Genomic DNA, 19,940 nt, shown 5'->3' with positions numbered 1-19,940 from the left:
AAGAAAGTTACTGAGTAATGAAGAAGTGTTTAGGGGATAGCAAAGAAGAGCTTAAAGGACTGAAAGGAGGAACGGTGGTGCTAGGAGAACTGGAAAATGAACAGGACAGGTAAGACATACAAACAATACTATTCTAATGCCTATGTAGTTGTTCATCTTTTCTGGCTCAGATATAACCTGGGTCACTGATGTCTCATTAGTTTAACTTATTTATTTAAGGCTGCAAACACTGGGATGCGGGGACCCCCAAAATTCAGGACGCAACAAAACATCATTAGTAATTCATGCTAAATGAAAGCCAAACTGTGCTCTCCCCACGTAGGGGAAGCTACTGTTTATACCTGTGATAGATTAAAGTTAAATAATGAATTGTTTGTGTATACTACCTAAAAGCAGATTTAGTATAACAGAAATGAAAGACTTTTTGAACAAGGGTTAAATCAATTACATGTTCAGTATTTCATGGTTTTGTTTTGGATGCAAAATAAAATGGACAGAACACTCATCAGACAAACCGTGTTCTAATCCCCTTTTACTACCTACAAAAAAGCATTAATGGGGTATCTGGAATGGCTTAGGAAGTGATGCAAAAGACCGGGTTGGAAAGAGAAATCAGCAAATGTATGTGAGCATCAATTTAGCCTTAGCAAATTATCTTTTTGTCCTCTTTTCTAAAAAAGGGAAAGCTTATGATTTAGCAGAGTAATGACGCTGAGCCTTTCCAAATGTTACCACTAAGTTATCATTTGTAATGTGATGAAGGGGAAATTATTAGATTGCATTAATTAAATTTAATTTTAGTCCTGGCCCTGCCCAGTTCTGTCTTGGCTGTACTTGTATCAAGGAGGAGTGCAATCCCTGGCATGCCTCCCAAGCTGATGCCCTCAAGCTAAAAATGCCGTGTGCCCCTGCTAGAATACTTAACACTTATTGCAGCATGCATCAGCCTGGAGATAATATACAGTATTACATTAAGGTTAGTTGAAATATGTAAATATATCTGACCTTACAGAATAGAAGGAAGAATAATGACTGAGCCCAAACCTTTATCACTAAAGCCCGAACCTTAATCAATAATATATATATATATATATATATGTGCCTAATTAAGAGCCAGTTTGGTCTAAATGGTAAGGCACCAAGCATCAGGAGACTGTGAGTTCTGGTCCTGCCTTAGGCATGTAAGCCAGCTGGGTGACTTTAGCCAATCACTGTCTCTTAGCACATGATATAAGGTTCAGGTGACAAGCCAGTCAGTCAATTCCTGACACATCAATAGATCAACACTCAATTGATCTGAAAGAAGCAGACTGTACTGGTGGGAAAATGCCAAGAAGGGGAGAAAATGTATGTGCAGTTAATATACAAAAATGTACTTGGCAAGGAATCTAAATGGAATAAGTGGAGGAATTTTGTGTTTTCAATTTATGGTAAAATTATGATATTGAAGGACAACAAGCACAATTTCCTTCATCTAAAGTGCAATACAGTAAATTATCAACAATGCGACATTTTCATCCGCTTTTGTTCTGCCTGCAGAAAACATAATATTTTGAGTGTATCACTATTTGTACTACTTGGAAGATATAGGTTGGAAGAAAGGGTCATATGTCATCATTAGACATCTGAGGACTGAAGAGAAAATATGAGCTGATGTTACTGATGACCTGATGTTACCAAAGGAGGAAAAAGTAGAGCTTTTCATGTTGATTTTGCTTTTTTGAAAAAGTACTGGAAAGTGAGATTAAACATAATGTAGGTGAATTCAGCCTAACAGAAGCTTAATTAGGACTGTCAGGTGGCAGATGCTAGATGACAAGAAAGGGTTAAAGGTCTCTCAGTCTCTTTTCTGCTAGTCTTGCTATTCGGAACTGATAGTTCATTTAAGGCTCTCATTTTCCTGCAGTGGAATCGGCTATTCAGATACTAATACTTTTGACCTATTCAGTGCAGTGGTAGAACTAGAATGGATTCTGATATCAGTTTGTTCTTTGTTTGTCAAATTTGGAGATTGCTCATTTTACAGGGTGACTCAGTTCAATCTCATGTTTAGGGCTATTTCAACCACAGTGTATTGCTTTTGCTTTTCCTTCAACTTTTTTTTAAAATTTACTTTTCCATTTCCTTTCATTTTAAAAATCTCTGTGCCATCAACTGATAGCTAAAGTATAGTAAGGTACTTTAGAATAATTTTCTGATGGCTAAAATGAGTGAGTGATTTGACAGAATAAAAGAGCCTGGGTTGCCTACCAGATGTGAGCCACACAGTTGTATACTGCATCCTGATGGTAAAAGCATTGGGATATTTACTGAAAAAGTTCCCCCATGGGTATATGGGAATTATTGAATTTTTATGATTGAGAGCATGATATCAGGTAATAGCTCTATCTATCTAGGTTGGAAGTTCAAAATGAGAAAAGTATATACCACTTACAGATAATCCATATTCATATTGCTCCTGCTACAAGCTTTTTGCTAAGCTTATAGAGATGGGTGCATTGTATAATGTACAAATGCCCAAAGTTTAGTTCCTGGTAGAGGGCAGGTTGAATCACATAAGATGAAATACTGAATTCCAATATGATGCATCTGTTATACTTCCCAATGATCAATAATGTGTTGACCTCATATGTTGTTTGGGGCTAATGAAGAAGAAGGGAAAAATGTTTTGACAGCAAATTTCATTGTGTGATTTTGGAAAGTTTAGGGCTATTAAAATAGGAGATTGGTTGGGGGGGGGGATCTGCTTCTATTTTAAACCAAACCTAAGATATATGGATGGATGGATGGATGGATGGATGGATGGATGGATGGAGAGATAGAGATAGTATATGCCTTCTATTAAATATAGCTTTAGATAAAAGGGGATACAGATTCTTCCATTTCCTCTTTCAATGTTTTAAGTTGCCTTGCCCCTATTTTCCATTGAGGCACTTAAGCACTGCATAGTGAATTGGTGGTTTATACATGCTGCACTTATCCTGGAAAAGGTCTATCTGTGTGGTTGTTCAGAATCAAAGCTGACTGATGGCACATAATCAATCCATCAGTATATTGCATTGTATACCTAAACCTTTTCACTTGAAAGCTTCATTGATTCTAATAGTAATTATTTCCAAGCAGTTATTCTTGAGCGAAACAAGGAGTCACGGAGATAGTGAAAGGAATTAAAAATAAATACATTAGAATGATTTAGAATGAAATGGAAATGAGGGAATGATGGGAAAAGTATTTTAGATATTTGCAGAGGATTGGTGGTGACACTTCAGAGTGGTATTGAAACAAACGTTACATACACATTAATTCATTGGATTTATTATCCACTGCAAGGTTCAGCAAATCATTGAAAAATGTTTATATTGTATTGATATAGAGAAAACATATGATAAAATGAATAGATTGAATTATGGAAAGTTTTACACAAATATGGCATTGATGATTGGTTGCTGAATGTGACAAGAGAAGTATGGATTGCTGACATGACAAAGAAAATTGAATAAGCAATTGAAAATGTACATAAATAGCAAAAAAAGTAAAGCAAGTAAATGCATATGGGTACCGTAGTAGAATATTTACTAATAGGCAGATAAATTGGAAGAAGATAAGTGCTCGTAGACAGCAGGTGGTAAATATGATTAGTTATGAAGAATAAATGTTTGTTGAAATAAGTGAAAATAGCTGTGTATGAGAATGTCCTTTTGCCTGCTTTATTATGTGAAAATGAGAGTCAGGTATATCAGCTGAAACATAAAAGTTGAGTGCACTGGAGATGAACAACCTAAAAAGAGGATATTGCATGAAGAATAGAAGAGCACTGAATGAGTGTGAATGTGTGTTCAAAAGTAAGTAGCTATTGTGAAAGAATATAGATAGTCCTCAAATTAGGACCACAATTGAGCCCAAAATTTAGGTTGCTAAGTGAGAAATTTGTTAAATGAGTTTTGTCCCATTTTATGACTTCTCTGCCACATTTGTTAAGTGAATCACTGCTGTTGTTAGTAACATGGTTGTTAAGTGACTCTGATTTCCCCATTAACTTTGCTTGTCAGAAGTTGCAAAGGTGACCCCAGGACCCTGCAACCGTCATAAATGTGACTCAATTGTCAAAGCATCTGAATATAAATGACATGATCATAAGGATGCTGCAACAGTCATAAGTGGGGAAAATGGTTATAAGTCACTTTTTTCAGTGTTATTGTACTTTCAAACGGTCACTAAGTGAACTGTCATAAGTCATAACTGTACAGGTAGTCCTCTTTTAACAAATGCCTCATTTAGTGAATTTTCATGATTATGACCATAATGAAAAAGTAACTTTACTTGTATTCCTGAAATACAAAGGAGTTGTGCATTGCCACTTGTTCAAGAGTCATTTATGTATTGTATTCCAATTTAAGGCACTCATAAGGTAAAGCTAAAGGTATGTGCTAGTTGTTCCCAACTCTAGGGGGCGGTGCTCATCTCCGTTTCAAAGCCAAAGAGCCAACACTGTCCGAAGATGTCTCTGTGGTCATGTGACTGGCATGTCTAAACACCAAAGGTGGACAGAACGCTGTTACCTTCCCACCAAAGTGGTTCCTATTTTTCTACTTGCATTTTTATGTGCTTTCGAACTGCTACGTTGGCAGAAGCTGGGACAAGTAACAAGAGCTCACTTTCTTACGCGGCGCTAGGGATTCAAACCACTGAACTGCCTACTTTTCTGATTGACAAGCTCAGCATCTTAGCCACTGAGCCACTGTGTCCTTCTAAGGCACTCATACTCCATTCTAGAACAGGCACTATTTCTCTAATCAGATATAGGCTTGAATGGCTTCCCGGACTGGCAGGCAGGTCTGCAGGGATTCATGCTGGAATAATTCTCATTGTCTGAGTCTATAAAACATAAAAACTGACGACTGTAAATGATAAAAAAAATTCTTGTCCTATATGGTCTGTCCAGAACTTTCCCAAAAACTGGATTTCTATTAGCATCTCAAGGTAATTGATTATACCTCATCAGAGCCGAGTTGGTGCAGTGGTTAGGGTGCAGTACTGCAGGCCACTTCAGCTGACTGTTATCTGCAGTTCAGCAGTTCTAATCTCACCAGCTCAAGGTTGACTCAGCCTTCCACCCTTCCGAGGTGGGTGAAATGAGGACCCAGACTGTGGGGGCGATATGCTGACTCTGTAAACCGCTTAGAGAGGGCTGAAAGCCCTATGAAGCGGTATATAAGTCTAACTGCTATTGCTATTGCTATTGCTATTTTATTTAGCCTCATTTTGAGAGCCATTTTAAAGCAGATTTTTATCTTTCCCTATAAGAAAACCAATTGCAGATTCGTAACTAACAGCCACTCTTTCCAACAAAACAAGGGGTAACTCTGAAGTTAGTCTAGTGTATTCAATCAAATGGACTCTAGCAGGGCTTTGAATTTACCTCCACCTCTATTAACAAATAACTCTACCGTCTAGCTGACCATGCTTCCTCAAGGTGGACATTTGGCATAGCCTACATCCAAAGGAAAGATTAGAGAATGTAAATTTAAGCAAGCATGTCTTGAAATGATAGAGGTGTTCATTCAGGCAAAAGAAGGAAATGCCCCAAATGCCTGGTAATTAGTTTTACTTTGTACAACCAACATTCTTTGATCAGAACAAAACAGCAGCAGAGAAAATTGGATGGAATGAAATGAGTTTTCTTCAGCAGCTGTTTTCTCTCCTTTCTCCCTTTGGCGTCTAAAATAACCTCCATGTAGAAAACATTATCCAAATGACAAAGAGACAACATGCCCTCAAAATAACTTCCTTTGTCTATGCATGGCTGTTGGAATAAAACAAATAGAAGGTGTTAAGAGAGTTTCTGAGAATGGCATTAACAAGCAGTGACAAGAAGATGCCTTTCTCACGGCCAAATTCATGTGTTCAATCATCTTATTTTTTTATTTTCTGTTCTTACAGGAAAAAACAGCACAAAAATTTCATTCTCTTCCAGTATATTTATATGTTTCCAATACTAGCATTTAGCAATTTATTTTTATTCTTTGTTCTTCTACTTACATTTCCATATGGCTACTTTTATAACACAGCATTTACTTGCCTTTTTTCATGAGGTACTACATATTTTATAAAGAAGCTGAGATACAGAAGGCTAAGGCAGTAGCAGTTGTAGTTCTCTTACTCGGTGTAATCAGGGGTGGAATTCAGCCTGTTCGGACCGGTTTGGGAGAATCCGATGGTAATTTTGCATCTGGTTTGCCGAACTGGTAGTTGGAAGAACTCGCTAGCCCCGCCCACCCCATGCCTTTCCTCCCAGGAGTCTTCACGCGGCCCATTCCTAATGCCAGGTAAGAACTGGTCCCACACACAGGCTCTGGGAGTGCGAAAAATGAGCCTCCCAGAAGTTCCTGAAGTCCAGAAATGGGCCTGTTTCCAGCCTCCAGAGGGCCTTTGGAGCACGGGGGAGGCCATTTTCACCCTTCTGGATGCTCGAGGAAAGCCTCTGGAGCCTGGGGAGGGTGAAAACACCCCCCCTACCTTGGTGCAAGAAGCTCAGTAGACCACACCCCCATGACCACACCCAGCCAGCAACCGGACAGAGAACCGGTTGCTAAAAATTTTCAATCCCACCCCTGATGTGTAATGTATAAATTTACAGTATAAGGCAGAATACATATGGATTGCATTGCTAAATTAGACTATATACAGTAGTTGTATTTCTTTAGTCAACAAGGGCCAGCCCTAAATGGCTTAGGAAAACTTCGGAGACGAAATGCATTTGCGAACCCAAGCAGAAATATAGGCTTGACAAAATTTTCACAGCAAAAAGGACCTTTTCCCCTCATTTTCTTCCTTCTAAAACTTTCCTCCCCTTTTATATTAAGAGTCCTCCCTATTTTGAAGATATATTAGAAAATTTTAAAAGATTTAGAAGCTTAGAAGATTTTGACCACAGCAATTGGTTGGAATAGAGAGAGATTAATATATTCAAGCAGAAAATGGATGGTTATCTATTGGGTCTGGATAAAATTTAAGTTTGTGATACAGTACTTGAACTAAATGGGCTAGATTTCCAGTTCCTGCTCAAAATACCTTAATGAGAATGGAAGTAGAAAAGTTTGACTCTCTCATAAAATATCTCTGCTGAGTACTCAAAAAATGTACAGCAAGTATAATGGTCCTCTTGATTCCCATTTCTAATATTTAAACTCCCAATCCATCTTGGATTCTGCCTTTTATCCAAAGATACTTTTTTGTATCTTTCTTAACTGAAAAAAACCATTCTTCATCTAATCTCAGAGAATGAATGCACTGTAACTCTCCAAAGATGGAGAATGTGACTACTCCTGTCTGTTACAGTGGGCCGTTCTGTGCCAAGGGACACAATTTAATGCAATTCTTTATGCATAAAGAAATACAGTGTGATTTTACAATGGAAGAAGATATCACTCTACATGGGGCTAGCTTTGAAAAGTACCCAGAAGCTTCAATTGGTGCAGAATGCAGCCACACGAGCAATTCTGGATGCCCAAAGAAGATGCAAATTGGCATTTAATGCAATTTGCTTTCAGGTTCAATTCAAGGTATTGGTTATGACCTATAAATAGAGGTAGGTTGCTCCTGGTTTGGCCCAGATTGGCCAAAACAGTAGTAGCGGCAGCAGGAGGCTTCGCCCGCCAACCCAGATGCTTCTGCACATGTGCAGAAGCATTGGGGGCACGCACGAGCACACTCAAATCTGTAGTAAAAAAATTGGCAACCCACCTCTGCCTATAAAGCTGTATCTAGCATGGCACCTGACTATCTCTAGAACAGTCTTCATCCCATTACCTTGGCCCATTCCACCTAGTCAGGCAGGGAATGTATTTTACAGACCCTGTCAGTTAAACAATTTCAATTTGCAGGGTCTAAGTTGTCATCCCCCCCCCCCCGGAGTCTGAATCTGCAGGGGAAGATGAGCTGGAACAAGAACTGACATCGATTGAGAGAGCAGCTCTGTTGGCCATGGAGGAAACTGGGGAAGGGTAAAGTCCGTCCAGGCAAGACTTTTTGGAATTAGTAAGACTGCAGGCAGGGAGGAACAGGGGCAGGATAAACACGAGAGACAGAGCTCAGACAAGGAGCAAGGACCACCCCCTCCTGATCCAAGGGTTGGAGAGTGCAGAAAAGGCATAGTCAGCCCTGACTGAGGAGGCTACTCAGGAGGAGAGTTCCCTGCCTGTTTTCACCAGACACACCTGGGGAATGAGGCTTGAAACACTGTGGGGAGGGTCATTTTGTCATTTGTCACTGTTTTCCTGAAGTGTGACGTGCCAATGTTTGAACTTGTCAAGAGTCTTTGCATTCCTTTTGATGTTCTCGATTAATTACTTGGATCTTTTGCTCCCTGAACCCCTTGGTTTGCCAAATACATTTGGATTTATTGCTATGCAGCCTTGGTACAGACAGCGCTGGGCTGGACTAATTGCAGTAGAGGCTGCTTGAGGTTTGGGTGGGGATTTGTTATCACTCTGCTTTGGGACTTGGGAGCATTTGGAAAGATTTGGCGCAATAAAGGGGAGGTTTGAACTGCCAGCTCTCTCCTAGGGGCCTTTTGAAAAAGAATTAAAACATGGCTCCATGGGTTCGTGTGATGAGCCCAGAGCAACATGTAACCATGGGGTCAGATCAGAGGTGTGTTGCTCCCCGCTTAGCTGAACTGGTAGTGGAGTTCAGGCCTGGGTCACAAAACTGGCAGCGACCCAGGCCTGCCATGCCTCCGATTCGGTTCCCTCACCGCCGCTGCGTAGTTCACCATAAATCGTTCTGCGTCTGGCACACATGGGGTTTGCGAATTGGTAGTAAGACCAGCAGCAACCCACCCCTGGGCTGGTTAGTGCCCTGATAGCCCTCTCTTTGCCTTTTTAACTAATTTTTAATAGGGTTTAATTGTCCTTGCCTCCTTCTAAATTCTAATTTTTTGATTTTTACGTGCTATTTCTATATTTTAACATTTTATTCTACACTGCCCAGAGTCGGTCTCTGAGGAAAAGGGATAGTTCAAAAATATGAAAATAAATAAACATTCAGTGGCCAGAACTTTGACTCTAGGAGATGATTTTGGGGAGAAGATTAGCTGTTTCCTGTGTAATATGTGCAGTACCTAATCTGGCCCTTGGGTTGATGACACACACTCATGCTATTTTTAATTATGTTAGTGGTTAGCATTATATGTCCATCCATATAATCTTAATTTTCACTAGAAAAGAAAATTTTACTTGTATCAATCTCTGTTGACTGTGTGCAATATTGTCTGTTTCAAATGAATACTGTATACTGTAATTGTATAACTGTATTAAAGCTAGCCAGCCTACTAAAGAGACTATTTTTTTCTTTATTTCATTTTCATTTGCCCTCAGCTTACTACCTTCACATTTTATAGCTCCATTGCATTGTCATTCATGTTGGATCAGTTCTGAAAATTCATCGCTTCTTATTTGACCTATGGTTTCTGTAATAGAAAAAGAAATAGTTTAATTGAAAAAAATGTACTTTTTAATCTAAAAGCTTTCAAAATATTGTGTGATTTTACTTTCAAACTGATCACTCCTACTTGATATTTATTATATGGACTTATTATCAGTAGATTGACAGAACAGTAACTCAAACATGTTTAAAAATGATAAGATATTATTGTTTGTCCTCAAAATAAAGCTCTAAAGTGTAAATGTCTCTATTGGTACATTATGTATTACCCAACCTTTTAACCTTACTATTTGCATTCCTCCTTTCTCTTATGTATATTTGTATTAACAGTCAATAAAGAACACATTTCATGGTGACAGGGGCTATGTGCACAAAATCCGATACCAAAGTTTTGGTATTTGTTTTGATATAGTTATGGAGACAGATTGTTGTATTATCTGTATTAGGATCATAATTCTATGTTTACTTCCAAGAAAAGTTGGCAGGGCTTTGCTCTGTATGTCTGTTTTTCTTTGCTGCAACCATGTCATATAGTTATTTCCAGTGGTAGGATTCCAAATATTTTCCTACCAGTTCTATGAGAGAGCGCTTTGCGCGCAAACGCAACACTCAACGACTACCCTCGGTGTCAGCGCTGGTGAGCTGAGCTGTTTTTTAGCTCAGCTGAGGAACGACAATCTGCTTTGCTGCGTAAATATAGGACAGTGAACAACGGGGGTGGGAGGGCGGGGCTAACCAGAGGTGGTATTAGCCAGTTCTCCAAACTACTCAAAATTTCTGCTACCAGTTCGCCCAATCTGGTCCGAACCAGCTGAATACCATCTCTGGTTACCTCAGTGAAATAAATATATTCACAGCACCTCATCTCAATGACATTATGTGGAGCAGGCTTGTTTCTTTTTTTTAAGCAAGTGGTCTATTGGCTGTAGTCTGTGAATTGGTCAGCTTTTTAAAAAAATGTCCAATTTTGTGGCCATCACTACATATTGTAATTATTTTCACAGTTTATGCAGCTTTCATGCTCCACAACATTAGGAACATGAATCTAAAATGCGGCACAGTATTTTCAGAATGGTCACTTCATAGATTTGTGATTAGCATCAGCATTTTTCCTAACGATCTCTGAATAGAATTCAGTTTGGTTTTTTTTTACACACAGATTGTGCTGGGAATTACATATCACAACTCTAAAATTGCTTTTCGAATCTGTCAATGCCCCATGGTGTTTATCTAAAGGTAGTGTTTTTCTTTTTAATTTCACTGTTTATCACTTTGTACTTCAGCAGTCACCATGCTTTAAAATTTTACTGTTTGGAGCCACTATTTATGAAACGCTGGATGTTATCAGATTAAATTTCCCATTTTATTGGGCCTTTGGGACTAAAATTGGAAGGCATCCTGTTAGGTGACCTGTGCGGATTTGAATTTCTTTGTTTAAATAGTCATGTATTTTCTTATTGCTGTTTTTTTTTTAAAAAAATCCCATTGAATTTGGAAAATGCACTTGGGGGATGTATGTCAATAGAAAGCAAATTAAATACAGGATCTGTAGTTGGTTAATACTTAAATCTTTGTGTTATACGGGTACATAAAACCAATTACTCAAGGGCTCTAGAATATTATAGTAGCTGATAGAATAAACGTTATAAAGTTGGGGAAATATACAGTAATCTCACAATTGGTCATTTCATAATAGTCAAAACATTCAGAAGGGTTCTTAAATTTTACATGATGGATTTTAAATGTACATTTAGATTCCAAGCTCTCCTTCAAATGCAATTCATGTTTCTGTCTACTTAGCAGATGCTTTTAAAGATACAGAGTGTCCTTCCAGCTCCCATAATTCTGAGCCAACATGGCCAATATATCTGGAGAGATATATTTTCTGTACAGAAAGCTGTCAAAGTACTGCTTTCTTTTGGCAGAAAAAAATATTTTAAGAGAGCAGTGTCTTAAGTGCTCTAACAGCATTTACCTAAGTCGATATGTCAGCATGTTTTTTATTTAAACTTTAAAAAATAGTTCCTGTATATGCCTATCATATGTTCACATAATTTCCATATCAATTCGCTTTACATAAATGATATAGCATGCTTATTGAATCATACAGTGTAGTACTTTGATCTATTTTTATTACAAATTTTTAATGTAAAGATGAAAGCTGTATAGGAATAGACCACTGGTGTTATGGAATATCTGGGACTGTGGGGGGACTTTGCCTCTTATATACAATGTGCATCGGCAACATGATCATGACAGTAGCCATTGGTAGCCTTGTAATGAAGAGAAATTACATCTACTGTAATTTCTTTGGAAGCTGCCCAAATGGGTAGATTATTGCATCTTGTAGAACATATTGTAAATGTTCTATATTAATTCTGAAAATAATCCTACATATTGAAATCAAAATCCATTTCCATATTGAGCTTACTTTTCTAATAGTAACAATCTCCCAGAAAAGTAGAACATAATTCTGAATAAAAATGCTTACCGTATTATCTTGTAAATTAATCTTGCTCTCATTTTAAGGTAACTTTCTTCTAAAAACTTTGAAAATTACCCATGGCAATATAGAGGTGTATTACAGGAATCTTTGTTCTGATGTGTTATTGAATCTTTGGCTGTGTTATAGGAAGCCATTGCTATTCTTCCGGAACCCAATTGGCAACCTCAAATGTTAAAATAAATCCTAAAGAGACAACTGCACTACATTTTATTATACAGGTAATCATCAACTTATGACCACAATTGAACCCAAGATTTCTGTTGTTAAGTGAGACATTTGTTAAGTGAGTCTTGCCCATTTTACAATCTTTTTTGCTACAGTTGTTAAATGAATCACTGCAGTTGATAAATTAGTAACCTGGTTGTTAAGTGAATCTGGCTTTCCCATTGACTTTATTTGTTAGAAGTTTGCAAAAGGTTATCATATGACCCTGGGACACAGCAATGGTCATAAATATGAACCAGTGGCCAAGCATCTGTATTTTGGTCACATGATCATGGGAATACTTCAAAGGTCATAAGTATTAAAAATGGTCATAAGTCACATTTTTTCAGTGCCATTCTAACTTGGGTCACTAAATGAACTGTTATAAGTTGAGGACTACCTGTGTCATTATTTATTAAATTTTGATCAGATCATCATGTTTTCAATATAAATAGAAATATGTTGCCTACTCAGATAATGTAAGGATGTTTAAAGAAGAAAGAAATCCGGGCATTTCATTTGAAGGCTGCTGTATTAAATTATACTAAGGATCTGGGATTGGCGATTTCAGAATTTATGAGTAAAAGTTTCCTTGAATAGATACATTATTTTTATAACATCTTTGTCAAGACAGTTTACATAGAGCAGCTGCATTTCATCTGCAGCTCCCTGGCTTTCAAAGTTCTGTTGTATTTTAAGAACTTTATTCTGCCATTTATTTCCATGTCACCATTGTTTTGAAGTCCATTGCAATGCTTCTTATTCATTATAAAAACAGAGTCTAAAAATAGCAAAGAAAGAAAGAAGGGTAAGTTTAAAAAAAAACACATTCAGATTTAAGTTGCTTTTTTCTATAAGTCATCCTGCTACTGTTTTACTGTAAGCCAGAAAATGCATACTATCGTAGTACAGTACCTGTCATCCATGTAGAGTTGAATACCAACAATAATAAGCTACAGTATTTAGTATTTAGTTTTTACTGGAACCAGTATCTAGTGGTTAAGATACTAATCTAAAAAGGAGGATACTGTGATTTTACGTCCCACCTTAGCCATGAAAGCAAATTGGGTGATTTTCGTCTAATCATTCTGTCCCAGCCCAACTCGCCTTGCAGAGTTCTTGTAGGGGGGAAAATAGGAAGAGGAAAATGAGTTGAATATGATTGCTGCCTTGAATTATTTGTAAAGATAATAAAATCAGGATACAAATAAAATAAAGTAAATATGCTAAAATTATATTATATTAGATCTAGATGCAATGGCTCAGTGGCTAAGATGCTGAGCTTGTTGATCAGAAAGGTTGGCAGTTCAGCAGTTCAAATCCCTAGTGTCGCATAACAGAGTGAGCTCCCGTTACTTGTCCCAGCTTCTGCCAACAGAGCAGTTCAAAAGCATGTAAAAATGCAAGTAGAAAAATAGGAACTACCTTTGGTGGGAAGGTAACAGCGTTCCATGTGCCTTCAGCGTTTAGTCATGCCAGTCACATGACCACAGAGACACCTTCGAACAGCGCTGGCTCTTCAGCTTTGAAATGGAGGTGAGCATCGTCCCCTGGAGTCGGCAACACCTAGCACATATGTGCTAGGGGAACCTTTACCATTGATCTAGATCTCTAAGTGTAATTGGTTAGAATAGCTGCTTTTCCAAGGTTCAAGGTTCATTTTATTTATATGCCGACCTATTCCCGGCGGGACTCAGGACGGCGCACAAACCCAAAGGAGGGGAAGGGAAACACAGAACTACAACAAAAAGTACAGGGAATTTAAAACAACCAACAGCCACACGATTCGAGAGGGGAAGGGAACTCATCGACCCCAGGCCTGCCGACACAGCCAGGTTTTAACGGCTTTTCGGAAGGCCTGGAGAGAGGTGAGGGTCCGAATCTCTGCAGGGAGCTCGTTCCAAAGGGCCGGAGCTGCCACAGAGAAGGCCCTCCCCCGGGTAGTAGCCAGATGACATTGGCTACTAGACGGAACCCAGAGGAGGCCTAATCTGTGTGATCTAATGGGTCTTTGGGAGGTAATTGGCAGCAGGCAACATGAAGGGCTTTATAAGTGACGACTAGCACCTTGAAGCGTATCCGGAGACCAATCGGTAACCAGTGCAGCTCGCGGAGGATAGGTGTAACGTGGGTGTACCAAGGTGCACCCACAATCGCTCGCGCGGCTGCATTCTGGATGAGCTGGAGTCTCTGAATGCTCTTCAAGGGCTGTTCTTCAGAGTAAAGAAGCTATTTGGATGAGCAGGGAAAAGAACCAACTGGAAAAGAAGTCTAGTTGGCATGACTCAACTTCCAGACTTGATTTGCAGTGCATTTACCCACTAATTTATGATAAAACCAGGAAATGTGGATGGTCCTCCTGGCTAAACCAACTTTTTTTTGGCTTTGTTTTTCATTTTATAAAAGGTTAAACTCTATTGACTTTGGCATAGAATAATTATTCTCATAAGAAATAAAGGTAAAGTGATTGTTAATGAAGCTTCAGTTACAAATGCTTTTAATTTAATGTGTTAAATTAGGATTTCTGTAAGCTACGTTGCTCTCATATAACATTTATTTGTGCACATAGTCAAATATATAACTGTATAGTAAAAAGATACAAGAATAAAAAAATATGGATCTCAGTAAACCTTCTGATTTATGTCATCCAGTTTATTGTTAGTGTTCTTGACCTCTTCAGTATTAATTGCTTTGTAATTTAATGTCATTCCCTTTAGGGGTATTGTTAACTAAGAACAGACTATTAGTTCTGTTATTTCTCTCTGCATAATTACTTCACTCCATTTAATATAAATTAGGAAAGAGCAGGATATTAGAAGAATGAATGCAAGGAAAAAGTCACCAGATTTAACTGATTTTTACATTTAGATTTATCTGTGCACTTTATGTGGGCATAAGTATATAGAACAGAGGTTGAATTTATCTTCAAGCAGATTTGTATGGAACTGAATCTTTAAACATCTTTCTGTGCCATTGCAATCTTGCATAATGGATGAACAGCATATGCCTCTAGAGATGTGAAGGTCTGGAGATTCTGTGGGATAGGAGGAGTGTGGGGGGAGAGAAGCTTTTCTTTTTCTGGGCCTTCTGATTATAACTATCCCCTCACCACATGCATAAGGGTAATCTGTCATGCAGGAGCTTGGCCACTGATATCTATCACTATATCACTATAACTGTCACTGTTCTCAAAAATGGCAGTAAAAGGGAAGGTTAATTCACTGATGCATGTTTCTACAGTGCTTATCAGGGATGGGTTGCTGCCGGCATTAAGCCGGTTCTGCGCGCAGAAAAATTTGCTCCCCGCATGTGCGCTTTTGCATCTAAAAAGGTCTGTCCATGCGCAAAACATTTAAAAAGGGGGAAAATACATTTCTGCAATGAAAATTATTCTGCGCATGTGCAGAATTGAAAATCAAGATGGCACCACCGTTGGGGAACCGGTTCGGGTGTGTGGCAGGCCTGCATCCCTGCCAGTTCCCGTGACCCAGACCGCCAAATTACTACCGCTTCGGCCAAAGCGGTCTGAACCGGTAGGAACCCACCTCTGGTGCTTATATACCCAACATGAAACCATAAGTAATAATATGCCCAGCATCATTTTGTACTGCTTGTCAGGATTAATGATTGCTTACTGTAGTCTAAGTACAGTATATCTTATGTATCAAAGAAAAGGTTAAAGAGCAGAAGGTGGCATAAAACAATTCCTTCTGTTTAACTGTTGTTTTGTCACTGGCTATGTCCTCTGTGGCAAGAGTAGTCTTTAAGGAGACTCACTCATGAAATATTCTCAAATGTCTAAATGGCGCCCACCGGGAATCACTGCTGGGCTAATATGTATTATTAGGATAATTCATTCTGCCATACTTCTGATGAGACAACTCACCATATGCAACCATGTCATCGTCCAGAGAACAAGGACAGAGAATAACAAAGATCTGGTGATACACTTAAATTCAAGGACATAAAAGGAAGTAAACAGTAAACATAACTTTCGCTCAGCTTTGGTTCTGAGTAAATCCACATCGTACCAGTGTCACTTCAAACCAACCAATGTGTCAACTAGCAGGCTTGTCTCCCAGTCCTAAATATGTGATGTATCTATTAAAAACAACTTAGTGAGAACTCAGCAGGTTGCAACAGTCATAACTACTGTAAAATGCAAACTGGGAAAAGCCTTGTGTAAATGTTTGGGGTGCTTGTATGTTAATGATTATTTCTGAAGATATGTATAAAGAAGCTTTAAAAGGAACTCCTGAATAAGGGGAATTTTTACTGCCATCTGACAAAATAATGCTACACGTAAACTTCTGGACAAAGTTCTCTTAAGATTGTGCCAGAATGAATACCTCTCCTTTGTTCCCTCAAATTCTCCTATTGAAACTCCTCAGTGCCAAAGCATGCCGTTTGTGTTTGCTTTTCAGTGTGATATGTGGCTACAAGTGCCTGCACAGCCTTCACTTTCCTCTGCAAGGCACGCTGTGTACTTTCACATTCTTGACTTTGACTGATTGGCCCTTTCCGATCATGTGATGGAGTTGGAATCCTGAATTGTAGCTTTTTGGCACTCCTCTTTTTCTCTCTTTTAAATTGCTTGCTCTTTTCAGCTCCTTGGGCTTCCTTCTTCTTTCCTCTCAGTACTTCAGTTAGATTGAGGAATTCTCACCCAGGGAAATTGCAGCAGCATTTTGTTTTTTGTGTTTTAAACGGGGACACAGATGTTTAGGCAGATGGCCAGTACGTCAGGCTCAGGCTGCCTCTGTGTGAATGCTATGTCAACAGAAGGCCAAGAGATGTACTTGCTATTTGATCAAACTGCAAGACGTTCTCCATACAGGAAAAGTAGGATTCTAGCACGCCAACAGCTTCTGACTAAAATTCAACAGGGTGAGTCACTTGCCTTGAGTTTTTAACTGAAACAAATGTTTGGGTTATTCTTTTTTTAAACTCATCTGGTCATATTGTGCTATTTATCTAGTTTAGTTATTTTGGTTCTTAGAAGCAGTCAGAATGAGATATTTCAATTTCAACCTAAAATATACATGTGCATGTGCTATGTATGAATAAGTGGATTGTATTTCTGCAGTATTGTCCTTCTGCCTAAATCTGCACAGTCTGCCCCCCCCCCAATCAATTGTCTGTTTTTAATTGCTCTTAGTGACCCTTGTGCAATAAATATGTGGAGTGGCAGAACCATACATGACAGATTGTCTCCCATACAGATGTGAAAGAACTGCTGAGATCTTTTTTTAAAAAAAATCCATTTATTGATTACTATTGCTCTGTGTACTTATTTCAATCATTTAGAAAAGGTAAGAAGAATAGTCTTCTCGTATCTTCAGAGGACTTGCAAGGCATGTTCTAAAGCACATAACATTTTGTGGAAATCTTAAGACCACTCAAGCACCCTCATTAGGCATATCAACTTTCTTCTTCCAATCTATATAATTGTGATGCTAACGGAATGGGCCATTTGCCAAACTGCATATAATCAAAGTGAACTTTGGAACCTTGGCGCAAAAAGCTGATGAAGTACACACACACACACACACACACACAATCTGAACAAATGTTTCAGAAGTTAAATGAAATGTCTAAAGAGAGGATCTCAAGTACCCCGAATTCCCATTTATATGTAAGAAACGGGAAGCCAAGGGACCTGTAATACTGCCTAGAATAAATCAACTAAATACCAGTAGCACATATTAAATCATGAAAAGCAGCAAGAGTAAAAAAGTTCTGTGTGATTTCTTATTTACCTAGTTGGGTGTATGATGTATGTTTACTCAGTTGTAAATCTCATTGAATTTAATAGGGAGTTGAAGTGAGAGCTGTGACCTTTGGAATGCAGATCTAAATTGTTATTACTGATCAGTTGAGGTGAAGGAAAATCCTATTACATTTATTAAGGAACCATGCATATTTCAGCAATAAGCTGCTGATGAAGGAGATTATTCCCTTGGCAATGGAACAAACCGTTGTTTTCAGTACAGTGTCAGGAACTGGAGATTTTTGGAGGATGCTGCTCCTTGCTGTGGCTCTGCTTTCAGGAAGGATATTATGTCATGCATAATTGTGACTGAAAACAATTTTTCCTTTTGGGCTTATGTGAATATTCCAAGCTGTGCAAATTTAGTTTGCGTTTACAAGTGACGTTTCCAGGAAAAAAAGAAGAAAGACTTCAAAACCTTCAAGATCATATCTGTAATGTAGTGCAGCCATATGATGATAGGTATTTTTAGTATTATTCTATGCCTCCGATTGTATTTTTCCCATTAAAACTTTAAAAAAAAGGCTTAATTCATCAAGAATATGTAAACTTTTAAAATAAGGATATAAGTCCTATCATTTTAGAAAAATTCATTGTGATCCTTGATTAGAGTATTGTTTTCTGCTTGAATGTTTGTCTGGTGTTAGTCCATGCTGAGATGAGTGTTGGCTGCTGGAAAGGACGTATTCTGGTCTTTTTATTTTTCTTACCTTTTTATTCTCTCTTTTGAATGGCATGTAAATGTGGTTTATTTCTATGTGTCTATTGATGACTGGTTTATCTGAATGCCAAGCTTCCAAGAATCCGCTATCATTTAGCTTGGTCTAAGATTCTCACAGTTTCCCTATTGAAACTATTGTTGAATCTGTCCCTGGGTGCAGTGAGATTAAGAAATTTTCATCATGTCTTCTGATTGCTACTTGCTGTTGGGATGTGCTGTACTAATCTTCTGACTATTTGTCCTAACAGTGGCTCTTACAGTCATTGTATGTTATTGATGATTCCTGATTTTTCTTCTTGGACTACTCATTCTTTTGGGATAATTACGAGATTTTGGGGAGATTTAGTAAGTTTATGTAAAACAGTGATGCTGTGGGTTCTAATGGTCTGTTGGTTGCTCCTGAAATGCTTTAATACATGATAGTGTTAGTTTTCATAGCTTGTGTTGGTTGTACAGTAGTAGATTGAATTATCAGGAGCTTTTTGATAAAGTCATGTAATTATCGATTTTGTTGGAAGATATTGGAATACTTCCTTTTTCTGGTGTTCATTTAATTCATTTAAATTATGTTTTAACCCAACTTCTTGTGAGAGGTTGGGTTGTTACCTTGATAATGAAGTACTTGCTTAGTGGAGTTGCTTTTCTTCAGACTTGTCTTTCTAATTTGCTGTTGTTTCATCTGTTGACAAAAATATCCAGGAAATGGAGTGTGCTGTTGTTTTCTTCTTTCCTTGTGAATGTAATTCCTTTGAAGATGTTGTTAATTGTTTCATGTGTTTTCTCTAGTTGTTCCCCTTTTATTATGATAAATGTGTCATCTTCTTACTGGAGCTATAGTTTTGGTTGTATGTGTGGAAGTGCTATGTATGTGTGTTCGTGTGGAAGACATTTTTAATGTTATATTCATGAAAGAAATTCAACTATTTTGCCTAATTTCATCTATCAGAAATTCTGCTTGCCCATCTTCTATTAGGGAGTGCAAGTCAAGCCAACCACATGTGATGGTGCTGAAAGTTTTTGTTTTATGATTGAAAGAATTAGAAATAGGAGAGTGGACATTATGAAACGTTTTATTAAAATTTATGTACCAAGGAGTTATTTCCAAATAGAGGCTTCATATTTTTTAGGTCCCTAGAAAATATGCTTTTTGTGGAAATCCACCTAAGTAGGAACGGAAATCCATCTAAGTAGGAATGGAAAAGTGAATGGAAGCTGCTATGTTGTGCTTCTTCCTTAATAAGATCGTTCAGAACAGATCAATGGCAGAATCAGAAAGTAAAATGAAGAGAAAGCCC

General features: G+C 38.1%; 1 protein-coding gene across 4 annotated transcripts in view; it reads left to right on the top strand.

Annotated features, from left to right (window-relative positions):
- Window positions 1-19,940, top strand: part of STARD13 (StAR related lipid transfer domain containing 13) — a 104,338-nt gene that overhangs the window by 5,076 nt on the left and 79,322 nt on the right. The window contains exon 1 of one of the 4 annotated variants that reach the window (XM_014076488.2): window positions 16,729-17,041. The exons of 2 other annotated variants lie outside the window; for them this stretch is intronic. In XM_014076488.2, coding sequence (XP_013931963.2) covers window positions 16,873-17,041 — 169 coding nt within the window. In that variant the 5' untranslated portion in view covers window positions 16,729-16,872. Of the gene's footprint in view, window positions 1-16,728; window positions 17,042-18,288; window positions 18,387-19,940 lie in introns of those variants that run through there. One more of the 4 variants, XM_014076491.2, reaches the window with a different exon arrangement.

The sequence above is a fragment of the Thamnophis sirtalis genome, unplaced genomic scaffold (genome assembly GCF_051295495.1).
Source record: "Thamnophis sirtalis isolate CommonGarterSnake01/CBP01778 unplaced genomic scaffold, rThaSir2_p1.2 scaffold_8, whole genome shotgun sequence".
Classification (NCBI taxonomy): domain Eukaryota; kingdom Metazoa; phylum Chordata; class Lepidosauria; order Squamata; family Natricidae; genus Thamnophis; species Thamnophis sirtalis.
The sequence above is the reverse complement of the archived record's forward strand: the minus strand, read 5'-3'. Positions and strand labels throughout refer to the sequence as shown.